This window comes from Heptranchias perlo, chromosome 13 (genome assembly GCF_035084215.1).
Source record: "Heptranchias perlo isolate sHepPer1 chromosome 13, sHepPer1.hap1, whole genome shotgun sequence".
NCBI classification, from domain to species: domain Eukaryota; kingdom Metazoa; phylum Chordata; class Chondrichthyes; order Hexanchiformes; family Hexanchidae; genus Heptranchias; species Heptranchias perlo.
Genome location: NC_090337.1, coordinates 9719995 through 9737164, shown reverse-complemented (window position 1 = coordinate 9737164; position 17170 = coordinate 9719995). Strand labels below are relative to the sequence as shown.

General features: G+C 46.9%; 1 protein-coding gene across 14 annotated transcripts in view; it reads left to right on the top strand.

The window, feature by feature from the left end:
• The window catches only part of LOC137330999 (uncharacterized), a 149228-nt gene extending 134635 nt beyond the window's left edge, over window positions 1-14593 (top strand). For 6 of the 14 annotated variants that reach the window (XM_067994585.1, XM_067994587.1, XM_067994582.1 and 3 more), the window contains 3 exons: window positions 1638-1762; window positions 13569-13729; window positions 13846-14593. In XM_067994585.1, coding sequence (XP_067850686.1) covers window positions 13585-13729; window positions 13846-14282 — 582 coding nt within the window. In that variant the 5' untranslated portion in view covers window positions 1638-1762; window positions 13569-13584 and the 3' untranslated portion in view covers window positions 14283-14593. The remainder of the gene's footprint in view (window positions 1-1637; window positions 1763-13568; window positions 13730-13845) is intronic. The other 8 variants (XM_067994590.1, XM_067994576.1, XM_067994579.1 and 5 more) reach the window with 3 other exon arrangements.
• Window positions 14594-17170: the final 2577 nt, after the last annotated feature.

Here is a 17170-nt window from a genome sequence, read left to right as displayed (position 1 = left end):
CCTTCGCTGCAGCCATGTAAAGGAAAAGTGGCAGTCGTCAGAGTGAAAATAAAAGATGTGAGGAAGTCATGTACAACAAATAACACATTGGGTCCTTCCTTGCAGCAAATCATCGGGACTGTTTTGGGGTTTTTCCAACTGACATGGAGCTGGATTTCACTCCACCATCCCAGCGCCCAGACTGCGGCAGAAATGACCTGAACATGGGGTGACCAGGCCTTCAACGGCCTCCCCATGCTGACCTCGAGGTTCTTTCTCCCACCCCTCCGCCGGGGGCCCGTTGGCTGGCAGGCTGCCTCTTCCCCAGCTCCCGCATGGAAATGCCAGAGGGGGTTTGGGGGGGAGAGAGGGGGGTGAATGGGGAAAGGCCCAATCACCCATCCCATTTCCCTCCCTTCTGTCCTAGTTAACGGAGGGAGAGACCTCGGGGCAGGTGGGGGAGGATCTCGACCTCTGCCCGAATTGGGTGCAAAGTTGGCCTAGTGGCCGCGCTGCCCGCCAAAGCAGGTCTGAACCATATTCGGGCTTGGGTCTTAATTTAAATACCTTCAGTGAGCTGCAGGTGCCAAACAGGTGTCCTGCTCCTACTCACCGGTTGTGGGACCCCAGGATTTGCCTGTTTACAGCAATTCAATCTTTTGGCCTTAAAAGGAGAGGCCAGGATAAATGCAGCTCTGTCTTAGCAGCAGAATAATACATTGGGGGCAATTTTGACTGCGCGATAGTGTAAATTGGCCGATATCACATCAGCTGCCCTGCATACATCTCTCCCAGTAGATATATTACATTTAATATATCTATTTATATATTCCGATTTAATATATCTATAGATGGATATCTTTGTGCGGCAGTATTTTGTTTTGAGGGAATGGAGACCCAGCAACCCATGGCTGAAAAATAATTGGGTCCAGTGACCATAGCACATCAACATATCAAAACCAACTGCTCTCTCATCGGGACAGCAAGACAGTAACACTAGAATAGTACTAGTGTCAGCCATGGCTCAGTGGGTAGCACTCTCACCTCTGAGTCAGAAGGTTGTGGGTTGCAGATACTTGAACCCATAATCTAGGCTGGCACTCTGGTGCAGCACTGAATGGAATACTGCACTGTTGGAGGTGCTGTCTTTCAGATGAGGCGTTAAACAGGTCCCCGTCTGCCCTTTCAGGTGGACGTAAAAGATTGAAGGATAGCAGTGGAGTTCTCCCTGGAGTCCTGGCCAATGTTTATCCCTCGACCAACATCACTAAGAAACTGATTATTTGGCCATTATCGCGTTGCTGTTTGTGGGAGCTTGCTGTGCGCAAATTGGCTGTTGCATTTCCTACATCACAACAATGACTACGCTTCAAAAGTAGTCTGTTGGCTGTAAAGCGCTTTGGGTCATACTGAGGTCGTGAAAGACACTGCATAAATGCACGTCCTTTCTTTCTTTTGACTGATGTAAATGAGAAATGCAAATTACAACTGCGAACAATAACTACTCTTGTGCGATAAATCACTCGCCAGCTCCGAACAATGAACAAGTGACAAGCTTTCTGTTGATTTGGGGGAGGGGGTTGTGGGGTGGGGGGGCGGAGGGGGAATCAACGATTGTTGCTCGCACCGTTTATTCTGTTCATAATTTTTTTTTGCAGCAGCAGCCACTGACGCTGAGAACTGAAATGCTGCCAATGTGTCAAAGGGGAACCATTGCCATTCTGCCCAGGCAGTGCGCAGAGCCAGCGTTGGATTCAGACTCTGTAACAAGGGGTCAGCTTTAGTATGTGCCTCTGTAATAAAAGCCCCATTTCATGCTGCTTTCTGTACATTCCCTTTCAATGAGATAAAACCCCCTACAATGTAACGTCACACAACTCAGGTCAGTTTGATGAATTTGACCATGGGTTGTCACAGTGCATAAGAAAATCTGTAATAGAGAAGAAGCTTTATATTGCTTTCTCTGTCTTATTTTGGACAGGGGAAGCAGCGGGTACATTTAAAAAAGTGACGTAGTAGTTTAAAAAAAAGACTATGGGCTCCATTCATTTGCTAAGAAAAAAATAAAATTGCTGAACCCGGCAAAATTGTTATTGGCAGAGCTTTCACTGAAATTTGTGCTGATCTGGAACTGCGCTCAATGCCATTAGTTGGCACGGTAATGATGTGTAGATAGTGTTTCTGCGGGAATTTTTGAGAAAGTAAAAGATTCGCTGAAATCGGCAGAATTGGCAGTGCAGAGAAAAAGAACAGACTGTACAATCGGGGGTCCCGCTCGTGGTTTGCTGTTGTAGCAAGCCACGTCTCTGGGGGGAGAGTCAGCTGGCACTTCTCATAGAGGGCTTTCCTTACAGCAGTGAATGCTGGGGTAGGCCTGTCTCCATAGCTTCGATAATAACTTTCAAAAGGGAATTGAAGGGGAAAAAATTTGCAGGGCAAGAGCGAGAGGAGTGGGACTAAATAGGATAGGAACATAGGAACAGGAGTAGGCCATTCAGCCCCTCGTGCCTGCTCCGCCATTTGATAAGATCATGGCTGATCTGTGATCTAACTCCATATACCTGCCTTTGGCCCATATCCCTTAATACTATTGGTTGCCAAAAAGCTATCTATCTCAGATTTAAATTTAGCAATTGAGCTAGTATCAATTGCCGTTTGCGGAAGAGAGTTCCAAACTTCTACCACCCTTTCAAAGTGCCGGCACTGGCACAATGGGCCGAATGGCCTCCTTCTGTGCTGCATCATTCTATGATTCTATGATTCAATAGCTGAATTAAGCAACTTTGAATTAAGAGACTTAGGCTACAATGGCTCTCAATGGACACCTTTCTTCTTATTTCGATGCAACTGGTGAGTGAGCACGTGCATTAATGCCAGCAGAATCAAACAGGCATCGTGACAGACGTGCAAAGTCAGCTGACGCACCAACGTGTCTGATGCATCGCAAAGTGATGAAGTGTTTCTTTGGACGTAAACTGATTCCAAAGGTACAAGGATGGTTCAGCGAAAATAAAATACAACAGCAACTTGCATTTATATAGCGCCTTTAACATAGTAAAAACATCCCAAGGCGTCTCACAGGAGCGATAATCAAACAAAATTTGGCACCAAGTCACATAAGGAGATATTAGGACAGGTGACCAATAAGCTTGGTCAAAGAGGTAGGTTTTATGAAGCGTCTTAAAGGAGGAGACAGAAGGGTAGAGAGGCAGAGAGGTTTAGGGAGGGAATTCCAGAGCTTAGGGCCTAGGCAGGTGAAGGCACGGCCGCCAAAGCAAACAGGCTCTTAATTACTCGATAAATGTTGCTTGACTGTCAGCCAAACAGCCTTTTTATCCCATCTCCAATATTTTTATAATAATAAATGTTCAAAGAAAATGAAAAAAAAATCACACGCTCTTGTTTTTTAATGTCCCTATGATTTTTCTCCCGGGTTTTGCTCGTAGCCAGTATCCTGGAGATTAATCTTTAATTCCTGGAGACTCCAGGACATCTTGGAGGGTTGGCAACCCTTAGTTGAGTGTGATTCCTGTGTCAAACCTGACACAGTCGGGTCGGACATGTCCCTTTTTGATCAGACGGTTCGAGACAAGTCAGTACATGCCCAATGGGAAAGAAAATGGGAGGGAAACAATAGGTCCAAATCAAAGATTCAAAACGAACTAATAATGGGCTTCTTGAGAAAGCTGTTAGTAGTTTGCCCTTTTGACCTCTACCTGTTGTTTCTGTTTCCACTTTTTTTGTCTTGGGCATGTCCTGACTTGTCCAACATCGGTTCTGGAAAGACACTTACGTCTTATGTATCTTCCTTCAGGAAAGTAACTTCTAAGTGATCCCCCGTGTTAACGCTGGGAATTTTTTTTTACTATTCGTTCATGGGATGTGGGCGTCGCTGGCGAGGCCGGCATTTATTGCCCATCCCTAATTGCCCTTGAGAAGGTGGTGGTGAGCCGCCTTCTTGAACCACCGCAGTCCGTGTGGTGAAGGTTCTCCCACAGCGCTGTTAGGTAGAGAGAGTCTCTTGTTGGAGATGGTCATTGTCTGGCGCGAATGTTACTTGCCACATATCAGCCCAAGCCTGGATGTTGTCCAGATCTTGCTGCATTCAGGCACAGACTGCTTCATTATCTGAGGGGTTGCAAATGGAACTGAACACTATCAGCGAACATCCCCATTTCTGACCTTATGATGGAGGGAAGGTCATTAATGAAATAGCTGAAGATGGTTGGGCCTAGGACACTGCCCTGAGGAACTCCTGCAGCAATGTCCTGGGGCTGAGATGATGGGCCTCCAACAATCACTATCATCTTCCTTTGTGCTAGGTATGACTCCAGCCACTGGAGATTTTTCCCCCTGATTCCCATTGACTTCAATTTTACTAGGGCTCCTTGGTGCCACACTCGATCAAATGCTGACTTGATGTCAAGGGCAGTCACTCTCACCTCACTTCTGGAATTCAGCTCTTTTGTCCATGTTTGGACCAAGGCTGTAATGAGGTCTAGAGCCGAGTGGTCCTGGCGGAACCCAAACTGAGTGTCGGTGAGCAGGTTATTGGTGAGTAAGTGCCGCTTGATAGCACTGTCGACAACACCTTCCATCACTTTGCTGATGATTGAGAGTAGTCTGATGGGGCGGTAATTGGCCGGATTTGATTTGTCCTGCTTTTTGTGGACAGGACGTACCTGGGCAATTTTCCACATTGTCGGGTGGATGCCAGTGTTGTAGCTGTACTGGAACAGTTTGGCTAGATGCGCGGCTGGTTCTGGAGCACAAGTCTTCAGCACTACAGCTGGGATGTTGTCTGGGCCCATAGCCTTTGCTGTATCCAGTGCACTCAGCCGTTTCTTGTTATCACGTGGAGTGAATCGAATTGGCTGCAGACTGGCTTCTGTGATGGTGGGGATGTCGGGAGGAGGCCGAGATGGATCGTCCACTCGGCACTTCTGGCAGAAGATGGTTCCAAACGCTTCAGCCTTGTCTTTTGCACTCACGTGCTGGACTCCGCCATCATTGAGGATATGGATGTTTCCAGAGCCTCCTCCTCCCGTTAGTTGTTTAATTGTCCACCACCATTCACGACTGGATGTGGCAGGACTGCAGAGCTTTGATCTGATCCATTGGTCGTGGAATCGCTTAGCTCTGCCTATAGCATGTTGCTTCCGCTGTTTAGCATGCATGTAGTCTTGAGTTGTAGCTTCACCAGGTTGGCACCTCATTTTTACAGCCTGGTGCTGCTCCTGGCATGCTCTTCTACACTCCTCATTGAACCAGGGTTGATCCCCTGGCTTGTTGGTAATGGTAGAGTGAGGAATATACCGAGCCATGAGGTTACAGATTGTGCTGGAATACAATTCTACTGCTGCTGATGGCCCACAGCGCCTCATGGATGCCCAGTTTTGAGCTGCTAGATCTGTTCTGAATCTATCCCATTTATCACGGTGGTAGTGCCATACAACACGTTGGATGGTGTCCTCAGTGCGAAGACGGGACTTCGTCTCCACAAGGACTGTGCGGTGGTCACTCCTACCAATACTGTCATGGACAGATGCATCTGCAACAGGTAGATTGGTGAGGACGAGGTCAAATAGGTTTTTCCCTTGTGTTGGTTCACTCACCACCTGCCGCAGGCCCAGTCTGGCAGCTATTTCCTTCCGGACTCGTCCAGCTCGGTCAGTAGTGGTGCTACCAATCCATTCTTCGTGATGGACATTGAAGTCCCCCACCCAGAGTACATTCTGTGCCCTTGCTATCCTCAGTGCTTCCTCCAAGTGGTGCTCAACATGGAGGAGGGCTGATTCATCAGCTGAGGGAGGACGGTAGGTGGTAATCAGCAGGAGGTTTCCTTGCCCATGTTTGACCTAATGCCATGAGATTTCATTGGGTCTGGAGACAATATTGAGGACTCCCAGGGCCACTCCCTCCTGACTGTAGATCATTGTACCGCCACCTCTGGTTGGTCTGTCCTGCCGGTGGGACAGGACATACCCAGGGATGGTGATGGAAGAGTCTGGGACATTGGCTGAAAGATATGATTCTGTGAGTATGGCTATGTCAGGCTGTTGCTCGACTAGTCTGTGGGACAGCTCTCCCAATTTTGGCACAAATCCCCAAATGTTCATGAGGAGGACTTTGCAGGGTCGACTGGGCTTGGTTTGCCTTTGTCGTGTCCGGTGCCTAGTGATCTGATGCCGGGTGGTCCATCGGTTTTATTCTTATTATGACTTTTTTTAGCGAGATTTTACTACTGAGAGCTGGTCTGTGCAGGCACAGTGAAAGGAAAGGAAAGGAAGACTTGCATCTTTATAGCACCTTTCACGACCTCAGCACATCCTAAAGTGCTTTACAGCCAATGAAGTACTTTCTCGAAGTGTAGTCACTCTTGTACTGAAGGGAAACGCGGCAGCTAATTTGTGCACATCAAGATCCCATGAACAGCAATGTGATAATGACCAGATAATCCGTTTTTTGGTGATGTTGGTTGAGGGATAAATGTTGGCCAGGACACCGAGGGGAACTCCCCCGCTACTCTTCTTCGAAATAGTGTCCCATGGGATCATCTACGTCCGCCTGACAGGGCAGATGGGGCAGATGGGGCAAAAGACAGCATCTCCGACAGTGCAGCACTCCCTCAGTACCTCACTGGAGGGGCTTCACTATTAATATGGGTCACCTGTGGTTACATGAAGAGCAGTTGGCTTATCTCGACAACGCAAACGCAGACCCACGTTTCAGTGCCCCTGAACCCTGGGGTTGTTGGTACTCTGGAATTCAACCAATGGAGAGGGAGATCTTTATGACTGGATTCCTGTAGTGCAACAAGAGTCGCTAACTCTGGTTGGGCGTATCCCTGGAGGTTTCATCACATGACCTCCTACGTCCAACCGCCCCGTCCAGTCAAACTGCCTTTTGTGCCATCTGCAATATTTTTAGGATTAATAAGCAAAGGTGTTTAAAGGAAATGAAAAAAAAAACACCGTTTTTGTTAAGGCTCCTATGATTTTTCTCCAGGGTTTTGCTCGCAGTAGTGTCCTGGAGATTAATCTTTAATTCCTGGTGACTCCAGGACAATCCTGGAGGGTTGGTAATCCTAAGTGCAACAGCACTTTAAAAAGGGTTATCAGCAGCCTGACCGTGCCTGTCATCAGAAAGGGCCGGGTGGCATCTGAAACATTCAGAATGATGCCAGGGCTTAGAGTGTTAAATTATGAGGGCAAGTTGCATAAAGTTGGCTTGTCTTCCCATGACTTTAGAAGATTGAGGGGTGATCTGATTGAGGTGTTTAAAATGTTAAGAGGATTTTATAGGGTAGATGCAGAGAAACTATTTCCTCTGGTGGGAGGAATCGAGAGCAAAGTTGACATAATCTTAAAATTAGAGTTTGGCCATTCAGGATCTGAAATGAGGAAGCACGTTTTTTTTACCCAAAACGTAGTAGAAATCGGGAACTCTCTCCCCAAAAGCTTGTAGATGTGGGGGTCAATTGGAGCTTTCAAGACTGAGATCGATAAATGGGGTTAAGGTGCAGATCAGCCATGATCTAATTGAACGGCCGAGCAGGTCCGAGGGGCTGAATGGCCTCCTCTTATTCCTAATGCTGCTACGTTACGTTGATGTGACTTTCTGTTTCAGATGCTGATCAAGTTACTGCACAATTCCAGCATTTCCCCTTTTTATTTCTGCATGGGGGCAGTTGATCCCTGTTGACGTTAGTGTAAGATTGTGTTACAGCTCCAGCTGCCTCATTATTCACAGTCAGAATTGGAAGAGGCTGTGACGTATAATCCATGCCAGTTTGTTTCAAAATCAAGGCACCAGCTGGTTAAAGGCCAAACGAGTATAGGACACTTCTGAGCAACGTAAGACGGAAGACAAAGAAAAGAATAGAAACGCTTTAACCGGGACTTAGATATCCAGGAGCAAAGGGACTTGTAATCTGTAAATGAAGCTTACCTCCTTTTTACCTGAACCAATGATCAATATTTGGCATTCTACAGTGACCAGATCCATTTTCAACAACTTTGTCGAATTTTACAGGACAGAGGGAGGCTGTTCAGCCCATTGTGCCTGTGTGAACTCTCTGAAAAAAACATCGCCTAAATTCCATTTTCCTGCACTTTGCCCATCCTCTTTTCATTTTCTTCCCCAAATACTCATCCACTTCCCTTTTAAAAGTTATAATGGATTCTGCTTCCACTGTTGTTTCTGGCAGGGCATTTTATGTAAAAAAAAATCTTAATTCTCCCTTAATTCATGTGGTCTAGATTCATGTACTCCAGTTACTGACTTACCGACCAGTGGAGATATTTTTCCCTATTTAGCCTGCATCATTTCAACACGTATATCAGATCTCCTCTTAATCCTCTCTGTTCTAGTGCAAAGACCTCCAGCCTTGCTAGTCTCTTCTCGTAACCAGTGTTTCTCATCCCTGGTGTCATCTTAGTGAATCTCTGCTGCACTCTGTCCATGGCCACCGAAAGTAAGGCACCGGAATTGGACACAATGAGGCCTGACTAATGATTTGTATGGGTTTAGCATTACCCTCATGCTTTTGTACTCAACGCCATATTTTTAAAAACCAAAGACCCCATAAGCTTTTTTAACAGCTTTTACTATTTGTTGTCCCACTTTTAAAGATATGTGTATCTGAATCTTTAACTTTCTCTGCCCCTCATAGAATCATAGAACCTCACAGCACAGAAGGAGGCCATTCAGCCCCTCGAGCCTGTTCTGCCATTCAATTAGATCATCATAATTTTTATCATTTAGTGTACCATTTCTTACTGTACCTCCCAAAATGTATCACAGTATATTTCTCTGCATTAAATTTCATCTGACATCTATCTATCCAATCTACTAACCTGTCTACATTCTCCTGAAATCACTTACTGTCCTCTTCACAGTTAACCACACTCTATTTTGGTGTCATCTGCTGATTTTGATACTGTACTTCCATACCTAAGTGCAGTTCTTTTATGTGCATTGGGCCTTCCAAATAATGAAGTTCCCACCTTCATGTGCTCATGGAATTGGATGTATACTTGAAAAGGAGAGAGCGGGGGATTGGGACGAATTGGATAGATCTTCCAAAGAGCCACCACCGGCATGATGGGCTGAATGGCCTCCTTCTGTGCCGTATGATTCTATGATTGTAAATGAGGAACAAACTTGTTGGGACTCCTTTCAAGGCTCAAAAAATTGTGACAGTGCTTTTCAGCCTCTGCGTGGGAGGGGGGGGGGGAAAAGAATTGGTTGGCAAGGGCAAGAAAGACAATCAACGCCATGTGATGGCATCAAGCAGAGTCTGTGGGGCAAATGGCAGAGCAGTTTTGCCCCCGAACTCCCTGTTTGCTAGACTAGGGAGTAAGTATGGGACAGTGTTGTATGTACCTCATGGGGTGGGTTTATTCATCCATTAACAACTGTCACAGGAACCTCTAGAATTTTTACCATAGATCCTTCAGGCAGAGTTGGAACATTAACTCATTCATCTGTAGCGGTTTTAATACACCACATAAAAAAAGAACTTGCATTTATATAGCGCCCTTCACGACCTCAGGACTTCCCAAAGCGCTTTACAGCCGATGAAGTACTTTTGGAGTGTCTTCACTGTTGTAATGTAAGCAATGCATCAGCCAATTGGTGCACAGCAAGCTCCCAGAAACAGCAATGGAAATGAATGACCAGATCATCTATTTTAGGTGTTGTTTGAAGGATAAATATTGGCCAGGACACCGGGGAGAACTCCCCTGCTCTTCTTCAAAATTGTGCCATGGGATCTTTTGCATCCACCTGAGAGGGTAAACGGGGCCTCGGTTTAAGGCCTCATCTGAAAGACGGCGCCTCCGACAGTGGAGCACTCCCTCAGTACTGCCCTCGAGTGTCACCCTGGATTATGTGTTCAAGTCTCTGGAGTGAAACTGGAACCCACGATCTTCTGACACAGAGGCCAGAGTGATACCCACTGAGCCCCGGCTGATGCCTGATCATAGAATCATAGAATGTTACAGCAGGGAGGGAGGCCATTCGGCCCATCGAGTCCGCGCCGGCTCTATGCATGAGCAATGCAGCTAGTCCCGCTGCCCCGCCCTATCCTGGTAGCCCTGCACATTTTTTCATTTCAAGTACTTATCCAGTTCCCTTTTGACGGCCGTGATTGAATCTGCCTCCACCGCCCCCTCGGGCAGTGCATTCCAGATCCTAACCACTCGTTGTGTAAAAAAAAGGGTAGATGCAGGTGAGGAAAACCATTCAATCCAATCTAGCTCATCAATCCAAAACAAATTACAGCTCTCCTCCCCCTCCCCCTCCCCCCCCCCCCACCCTCCATTACAGGATCGGACTGTTTCTTAAATGGATCCACCACACTCGGCAGATGATGAGAAGAAGAACTTCCCGTTTTTGGTCTTTAATCTGCTTTTGGCCAGTTTGGACCTGTGCTCCCTTGACCGACTGTTATGGTTTGACTCGACGTGGTGCCTGTGGATTGAACTTTTCCAATCTGCATGCTGTCTCGTAAACCTCGAAGAGGCTTCTTTTTTTTTTCGGGAGTGATGAGTCCGTCTGTAAGGAGCTGCAATGTTTGACCAGTGGTCCTGTGCTTTTATCTGCAATTAATTGCATTGTTTGTTAAATTTCTTGCATACTTACCTAAATGTCATTATTAACTCCAAACCCAGTCTGATTCAGAATGAAACTTCAGACTGCGATTTGCACCATAGTTATTGAGAAATGGTGTTGGGAATAAAAAGCACCACCTCAAAATGATACCCATCTCTTGCTCAAAATAATGTTTTTGCTTACGACGTTGTCCAAATGGAAACAAGTACATATATATTTAACTGGGGTGTGAAGTAAAGTGGGGTGGAATCTCACCTGCTTCCCACGCAGGGGTGGAACTGCAGAAGGACCTCACATTGTCAGCTTGTCTCAGCTGGCAGTCCTCTTTTCTTTTATTCGTTCATGGGATGTGGGCGTCGCTGGCGAGGCCGGCATTCATTGCCCATCCCTAACTGCCCTCGAGAAGGTGGCGGTGAGCCGCCTTCTTGAACCGCTGCAGTCCGTGTGGTGACGGTTCTCCCACAGTGCTGTTAGGAAGGGAGTTCCAGGATTTCGACCCAGTGACGATGAAGGAACGGCGATATATTTCCAAGCCGGGGTGGTGTGTGACTTGGAGGGGAACGTGCAGGTGGTGTTGCTCCCATGCGCCTGCTGCTCTTGTCCTTCTAGGTGGTAGAGGTCACGGGTTTGGGAGGTGCTGTCGAAGAAGCCTTGGCGAGTTGCTGCAGTGCATCCTGTGGATGGTACACACTGCAGCCACTGTGCGCCGGTGGTGAAGGGGTTGAATGTTTAGGGTGGTGGATGGGGTGCCAATCAAGCGGGCTGCTTTGTCCTGGATGGTGTCGAGCTTCTTAAGCCTCAAGGTGAGAAGGTTTGGGTTTGACCTAAACACTGGGAAGTTGAGCCTCATAGTCAGAGCTGTTACTCCAATGCAGCACCACAGAGCATTGAGTATCTCAGTCCTATGGGATGCGGTGTTGTTTGAGGTGACAATCTTTTGATAAGATATTCAACTGAAGCCTTGTCTGCTTGCTTTGTCGATTCAGATGTGGAGATGCCGGTGATGGACTGGGGTTGACAATTGTAAACAATTTTACAACACCAAGTTATAGTCCAGCAATTTTATTTTAAATTCACAAGCTTTCGGAGGCTACCTCCTTCCTCAGGTGAACGATGTGGAAAATGGACATCAAAGATCCCGTAATACCATTCGATGGGCAGGGAGTTCTCCTGGTATCCTGGCCAACATTTCTCCCTACCACCTACAAAACAGATTAACAGGCCGTGTACCACATTGCTGTGTATGGGATCTTGCTGTGCACAAGTTGGCTGCCTTTTTTGCTTGCACAACAGCAAAGTAATTCACTGTATGTGAAGCACTTGGAGGCATTTCTTTTCTTTTGTTTTATTAGTGAGAATGGAAGACATTAATAGGCATGAACCAACTGCATGGATAGGGTATATTCATGAATAGACCCAATTAACTGTTGTAGGAACTAAATCAAATTCTTAATTGCAAATTTGATTGGAACTACTGTACATAATCTAAGCTTTTAAAACCTAGAACAGAACCAGTAGAGTAATTCAGTAGAAGATGGGTGAAGAGTGGGTACAGCTCTTAAGGTTGTGGGTTCAAGTCCCACTCCAGAGATTCGGGCACAAAATCTAGGCTGACAGTGCAGTACTGTCTTTCAGATGAGATATTAAACCGATGTCTGCCCTCTCAGGTAAAAGATCCGACAGCATTATTTCAAAGGAGAGCAGTGGAGATCGCTCTGTGTTTTGGTCAATATTTATCCCTCAATCAATGTCACTAGAACAGATTATCTGGTCATTATCACATTGCTGTTTGTGGGACCTTGCTGTGCGCAAATTGGTTGCTGTGTTTCCTACAACAGTGACTACACTTCAAAAGTACATCATTGACTGTAAAGCACTTTGAGATGTTCTGAGCTTGTGAAAACCTCTATATAAAGGCAACTATGAGATGTTCTGAGCTTGTGAAAACCTCTATATAAAGGCAACTATTTCTTTATAATTTGGGGACAATGTAAAGGCTGGGATTTGCAAAACACAAAGATGCAATGCTTCGCAAAAGTACAGATTGAAGTTCCTCTGATTGCTCAATGCTGTGGAACAGAGTAATACAGAGCAGGAAAGTCTGTACTGGATGAGGAACTCTATATAACTGCCTTAACTTTTTTCCCCATCCTACTCCAGAGACACAGACCCTAAGGCCCCGATATTACCAGGGAGGCGGGATGGCAGCGGGGGGAGGCCCAGTGAAATCCGTCCGTTCCCCATGCGATCGTGGGTAAATTGAAGCCACTTACCTTGGCTTCCGGGTTTCCCGTCGGAAACCTGCGCGGTGGGCGGACTGCGCACCCGCATCACAGGCTGTCAGCTGGAGGAGCCCTATTTAAAGGGGCAGTCCTCCAATGCTGCTCCTGCAGCAAACAGCCAAAATTATAGAATGGAGCAGCCCAGGGGAAAGGCTGCTCCCAGGTATAATGATGCCTCACTCCAGGTCTTACTGGATGGGGTGAGGAGGAGGAGGGATATTTTCTACCCGGCGGACGGGAGGCAGTGGCCTGTCTCTGCCACCAAGAAGGCCTGGCTCGAGGTGGCAGAGGAGGTCACCAGCGGCAGCAACGTCACCCGCACCTGGACACATTGCAGGAAGCGCTCCAGTGACCTGACTACGTCAGCCAAAGTTATTCATTCTCCTACACTCCTTCTTCCAAATCACCGCCCCCATCCCCCAACTCATTCTGTACATGCCAATACTACTCTATCACATCACTCCTCACACCCACTCAAACCTCATCCTCAACTTACCTGCACTTACTCACCTCCCCAGTACTCATCCCACCACTACCACTCAACCCAATCCTCATACAATGTCATGGCTCTGTCTCATACTCACCCTCTGATGCATCTCTTTCACGGTCATCCTCACCCAAACCAATGCATTCAGCGGTTGGCCATATCACCATCACTCATTCACGCCTCTCTACTTTCTCCCCTTATAGGAGAAGAGAGCCCAGAATGCACGGGAGAGGGCGGAGATCGGAGGGGGGGCCGCAACATCAGGCCGTCCTCACCGGCGCGGAGCAGGAGGCTCTTGAAGTGAGCCGCACCCTCGGGTGCCCATCTGTTGGGGACACTGAGACTGCCACCCAACAAACGGCTGGTGACAGAACTTTAACATTCAGCACTCACAATAGCAAATGATGTTAACATGCCTTGCCATCTTCAGCACCTCAACATCTGTCATCATGCTTAATATTGCCTTCTGTTCTTTTACAGGGCCTTCAGCAGCTGCCGTGACAACGGAGAGCGATTCCTCAGAAGAACTGCCGGCCTCTGAGGGAACATCATCACATCTGAGCGAGCCATCCACCAGCGCAGATACACACACCTCAGTGGGTCCCCGTCCTCACTTAGTTGGGGTCGCACATGGTGAGTCACCACACACATGTGAGCACGAGCAGACACCGGTGGCAAGGGCAGCTGTGGAGAGTCCGCATCAGTGGGTGCATTCTTCTCCAGGCTCTGCTCAGCTGGACGCAGATGCTCAACCCTGGGGGCCATCCTTTAAACGGAGAATGATTGAGTGGCAGCAGCACATTTGTGAGGTGCTGGAAGAGGTACCACGCGCACTCTCCGCAATCGCGGAGAGGATGGAGGAGTCGATTGGGTACGGCCTCAACCGGGATCTTGGGTTCATGTCACGCTACACGTAACCCCGCCAGCGAAAAAAAGTTATCTGTTTTTAATACAACGGGTCATTCTCTCTCTTTCTCTTCCTTTCGGATGTTTCTCTCTCTCTCTCTGTCTGTCTTTTGTTCTGGCCGTTTGTATATTCGGTGATCCTGTACGTAACATCTCTCTGTCTGAATACTTTGATTGCCTTGACAACGGGCAGTTGGAAAGATTATCTGTAATCACCAGGTATTGTTCTCTGACTATAAATGCTTTAACGTTCAAGGAATCCCAAACTTCACCTGACGAAGGAGGAAGCCTCCGAAAGCTTGTGATTTTCAAATAAAACTGTTGGACTATAACCTGGTGTTGTAAGATTCCTTACATTTGCTTTTTTTATGGCCTTATTAACCTGCGTCGCTAATTTTAGTGATTTGTGGATCTGTACCCCCAGATCCCTTTGCTGCTCTACCACATGCGACTCTTATTTTTCAAGGAGTATGTGGCCTTCTTAATCTTCCTACCAAAATTTACCACCTCACACTTATCGATATTGAAATTCATTTGTCATTTACATGCCCATTCTTCAAGTTTATTAATGTCTTCCTGTATTTTTTTTTTATTCGTTCATGGGATGTGGGTGTCGCTGGCGAGGCTGGCATTATTGCCTATCCCTAATTGCCCTGATAAGGTGGTGGTGAGCCGCCTTCTTGAACCGCTGCAGTCCGTGTGGTGAAGGTTCTCCCATAGTGCTGTTAGGAAGGGAGTTCCAGGATTTTGACCCAGTGACAATGAAGGAACGGTGATATATTTCCAAGTTGGGATGGTGTGTGACTTGGAGGGGAACGTGCAGGTGGTGTTGTTCCCATGTACCTGCTGCTCTTGTCCTTCTAGGTGGTAGAGGTCGTGGGTTTGGGAGGTGCTGTCGAAGAAGCCTTGGCGAGTTACTGCAGTGCATCCTGTGGATGGTACACACTGCAGCCACAATGCGCCAGTGGTGAAGGGAGTGAATGTTTAGGATGGTGGATGGGGTGCCAATCAAGCGGGCTGCTTTGTCCTGAATGGTGTCGAGCTTCTTGAGTGTTGTTGGAGCTACACTCATCCAGGCAAGTGAAGAGTATTCCATCACACTCCTGACTTGTGCCTTGTAGATGGTAGAAAGGCTTTGGGGAGTCAGGAGGTGAGTCACTCGCCCCAGAATACCCAGCCTCTGACTTGCTCTTGTAGCCACAGTATTTATATGGCTGGTCCAGTTAAGTTTCTGGTCAATGGTGACCCCCAGGATGTTGATGGTGGGGGATTCCACAATGGTAATGCCGTTGAATTTCAAGGAGGGTGGTTAGACACTCTCTTGTTGGAGGTGGTCATTGCCTGGCACTTATCTGGCGTGAATGTTACTTGCCACTTATGAGCCCAAGCTTGGATGTTGTCCAGGTCTTGCTGCATGCGGGCTCAGACTGCTTCATTATTAGAGGGGTTGCGAATGGAACTGAACACTGAGCAATCATCAATGAACAACCTAATTTCTGACCTTATGATGGAGGGAAGGTCATTGATGAAGCAGCTGAAGATAGTTGGGCCTAGGAGACTGCCCTGAGGAACTCCTGCAGCAATGTCCTGGGGCTGAGATGATTGGCCTCCAACAACCACTACCATCTTCCTTTTTGCTCGGTATGACCCCAGCCACTGGAGAGTTTTCCCCCTGATTCTCATTGACTTCAATTTTACTAGGGCTCCTTGGTGCCACACTCGGTCAAATGCTGCCTTGATGTCAAGGTCAGTCCTCCTCAGGATTGACTGCACCTCCCAATTTGGTGTTGTCTGCAAATTTTGAAATTGTACTTCCGATTTCTGAGTCCAAAACGTTTATATAAACGGTGAGCAACAGTGGTCCCAGCACCGATCCTTGTGGAACACCACTTCCCACCTTTTGCCAATCTGAGTAACTACCTTTAACCCCAATTCTCTGTTTTCTGTTTTGTGGGCAGCTTGCTATTCACTCTGCTACTTGTCCCCTGACTCCACAAGCTCTAATCTTAGTCATGAGTCTACTATGCAGTACCTTATCAAAGGCCTTTTGAAAGTTCTGTTCTTTATGTAGCCATGTTTCAGTTGCTGCCACTACATCTGGTTCCTCGCTACGGATTATTGACGTTGTTTACATTACTGTACACGCAGTTTAATTCATCTTTAATAGTTGTTCCTTTAACTTTATTTTTAACAGGCCTTGTATACTTCTGTTTTATAACTGTTTTTGTTCCTTGACCGTTTATGTTATCTTTAATCTTTATCCCTTACCCTGGTCTGACCTTTACACTCATCTCCTGTTTCTTTTATCTTTAGGCTTTTGTCATTGCTACAAGATCCCTCTCCCCATCTTGCTAATTTAAAACCTTATGCACCACCCTACTTATCCTTTCTGCTAGGACTCTGGTCCCATTCCAGTTCAGATGGAGCCCATCCCAATGGTACAGCTCCTTCCTGTCCCTGTACCATGAAATGAAACCCCTCCTTCCCACACCACTCTTTCAGCCACGTATTCACCTTTCTGATCTGCCCATCCCCATACCAATTAGCATGTGGCTTGAGTAGTAATCCTGAGATTACCACCCGTGAGGTCCTGCTTTTTAATTTACTTCCTAGCTTCTGATGTTCCCTTAGCAGGACCTCCTCCCTGTTCTTCCTTATGTCATTGGTGCCGACATGGGACCACGACAACTGGTTCACATCTGCATTAAAATAACGGAGGAACGTCAAATGAATATATCGAGCATTTGTTTGCTAATATTGCTAACTGTAATTTCTATCTTTATGTCAGGGGTGTCCAAACATTTTGTCTTCCTAGCCCCCGATGGCACATCCAATCGAGCCTTCGGGTCACATATCAAGTTTGTCAATATTCTCATTATTTTGCATATATCACAAGTTG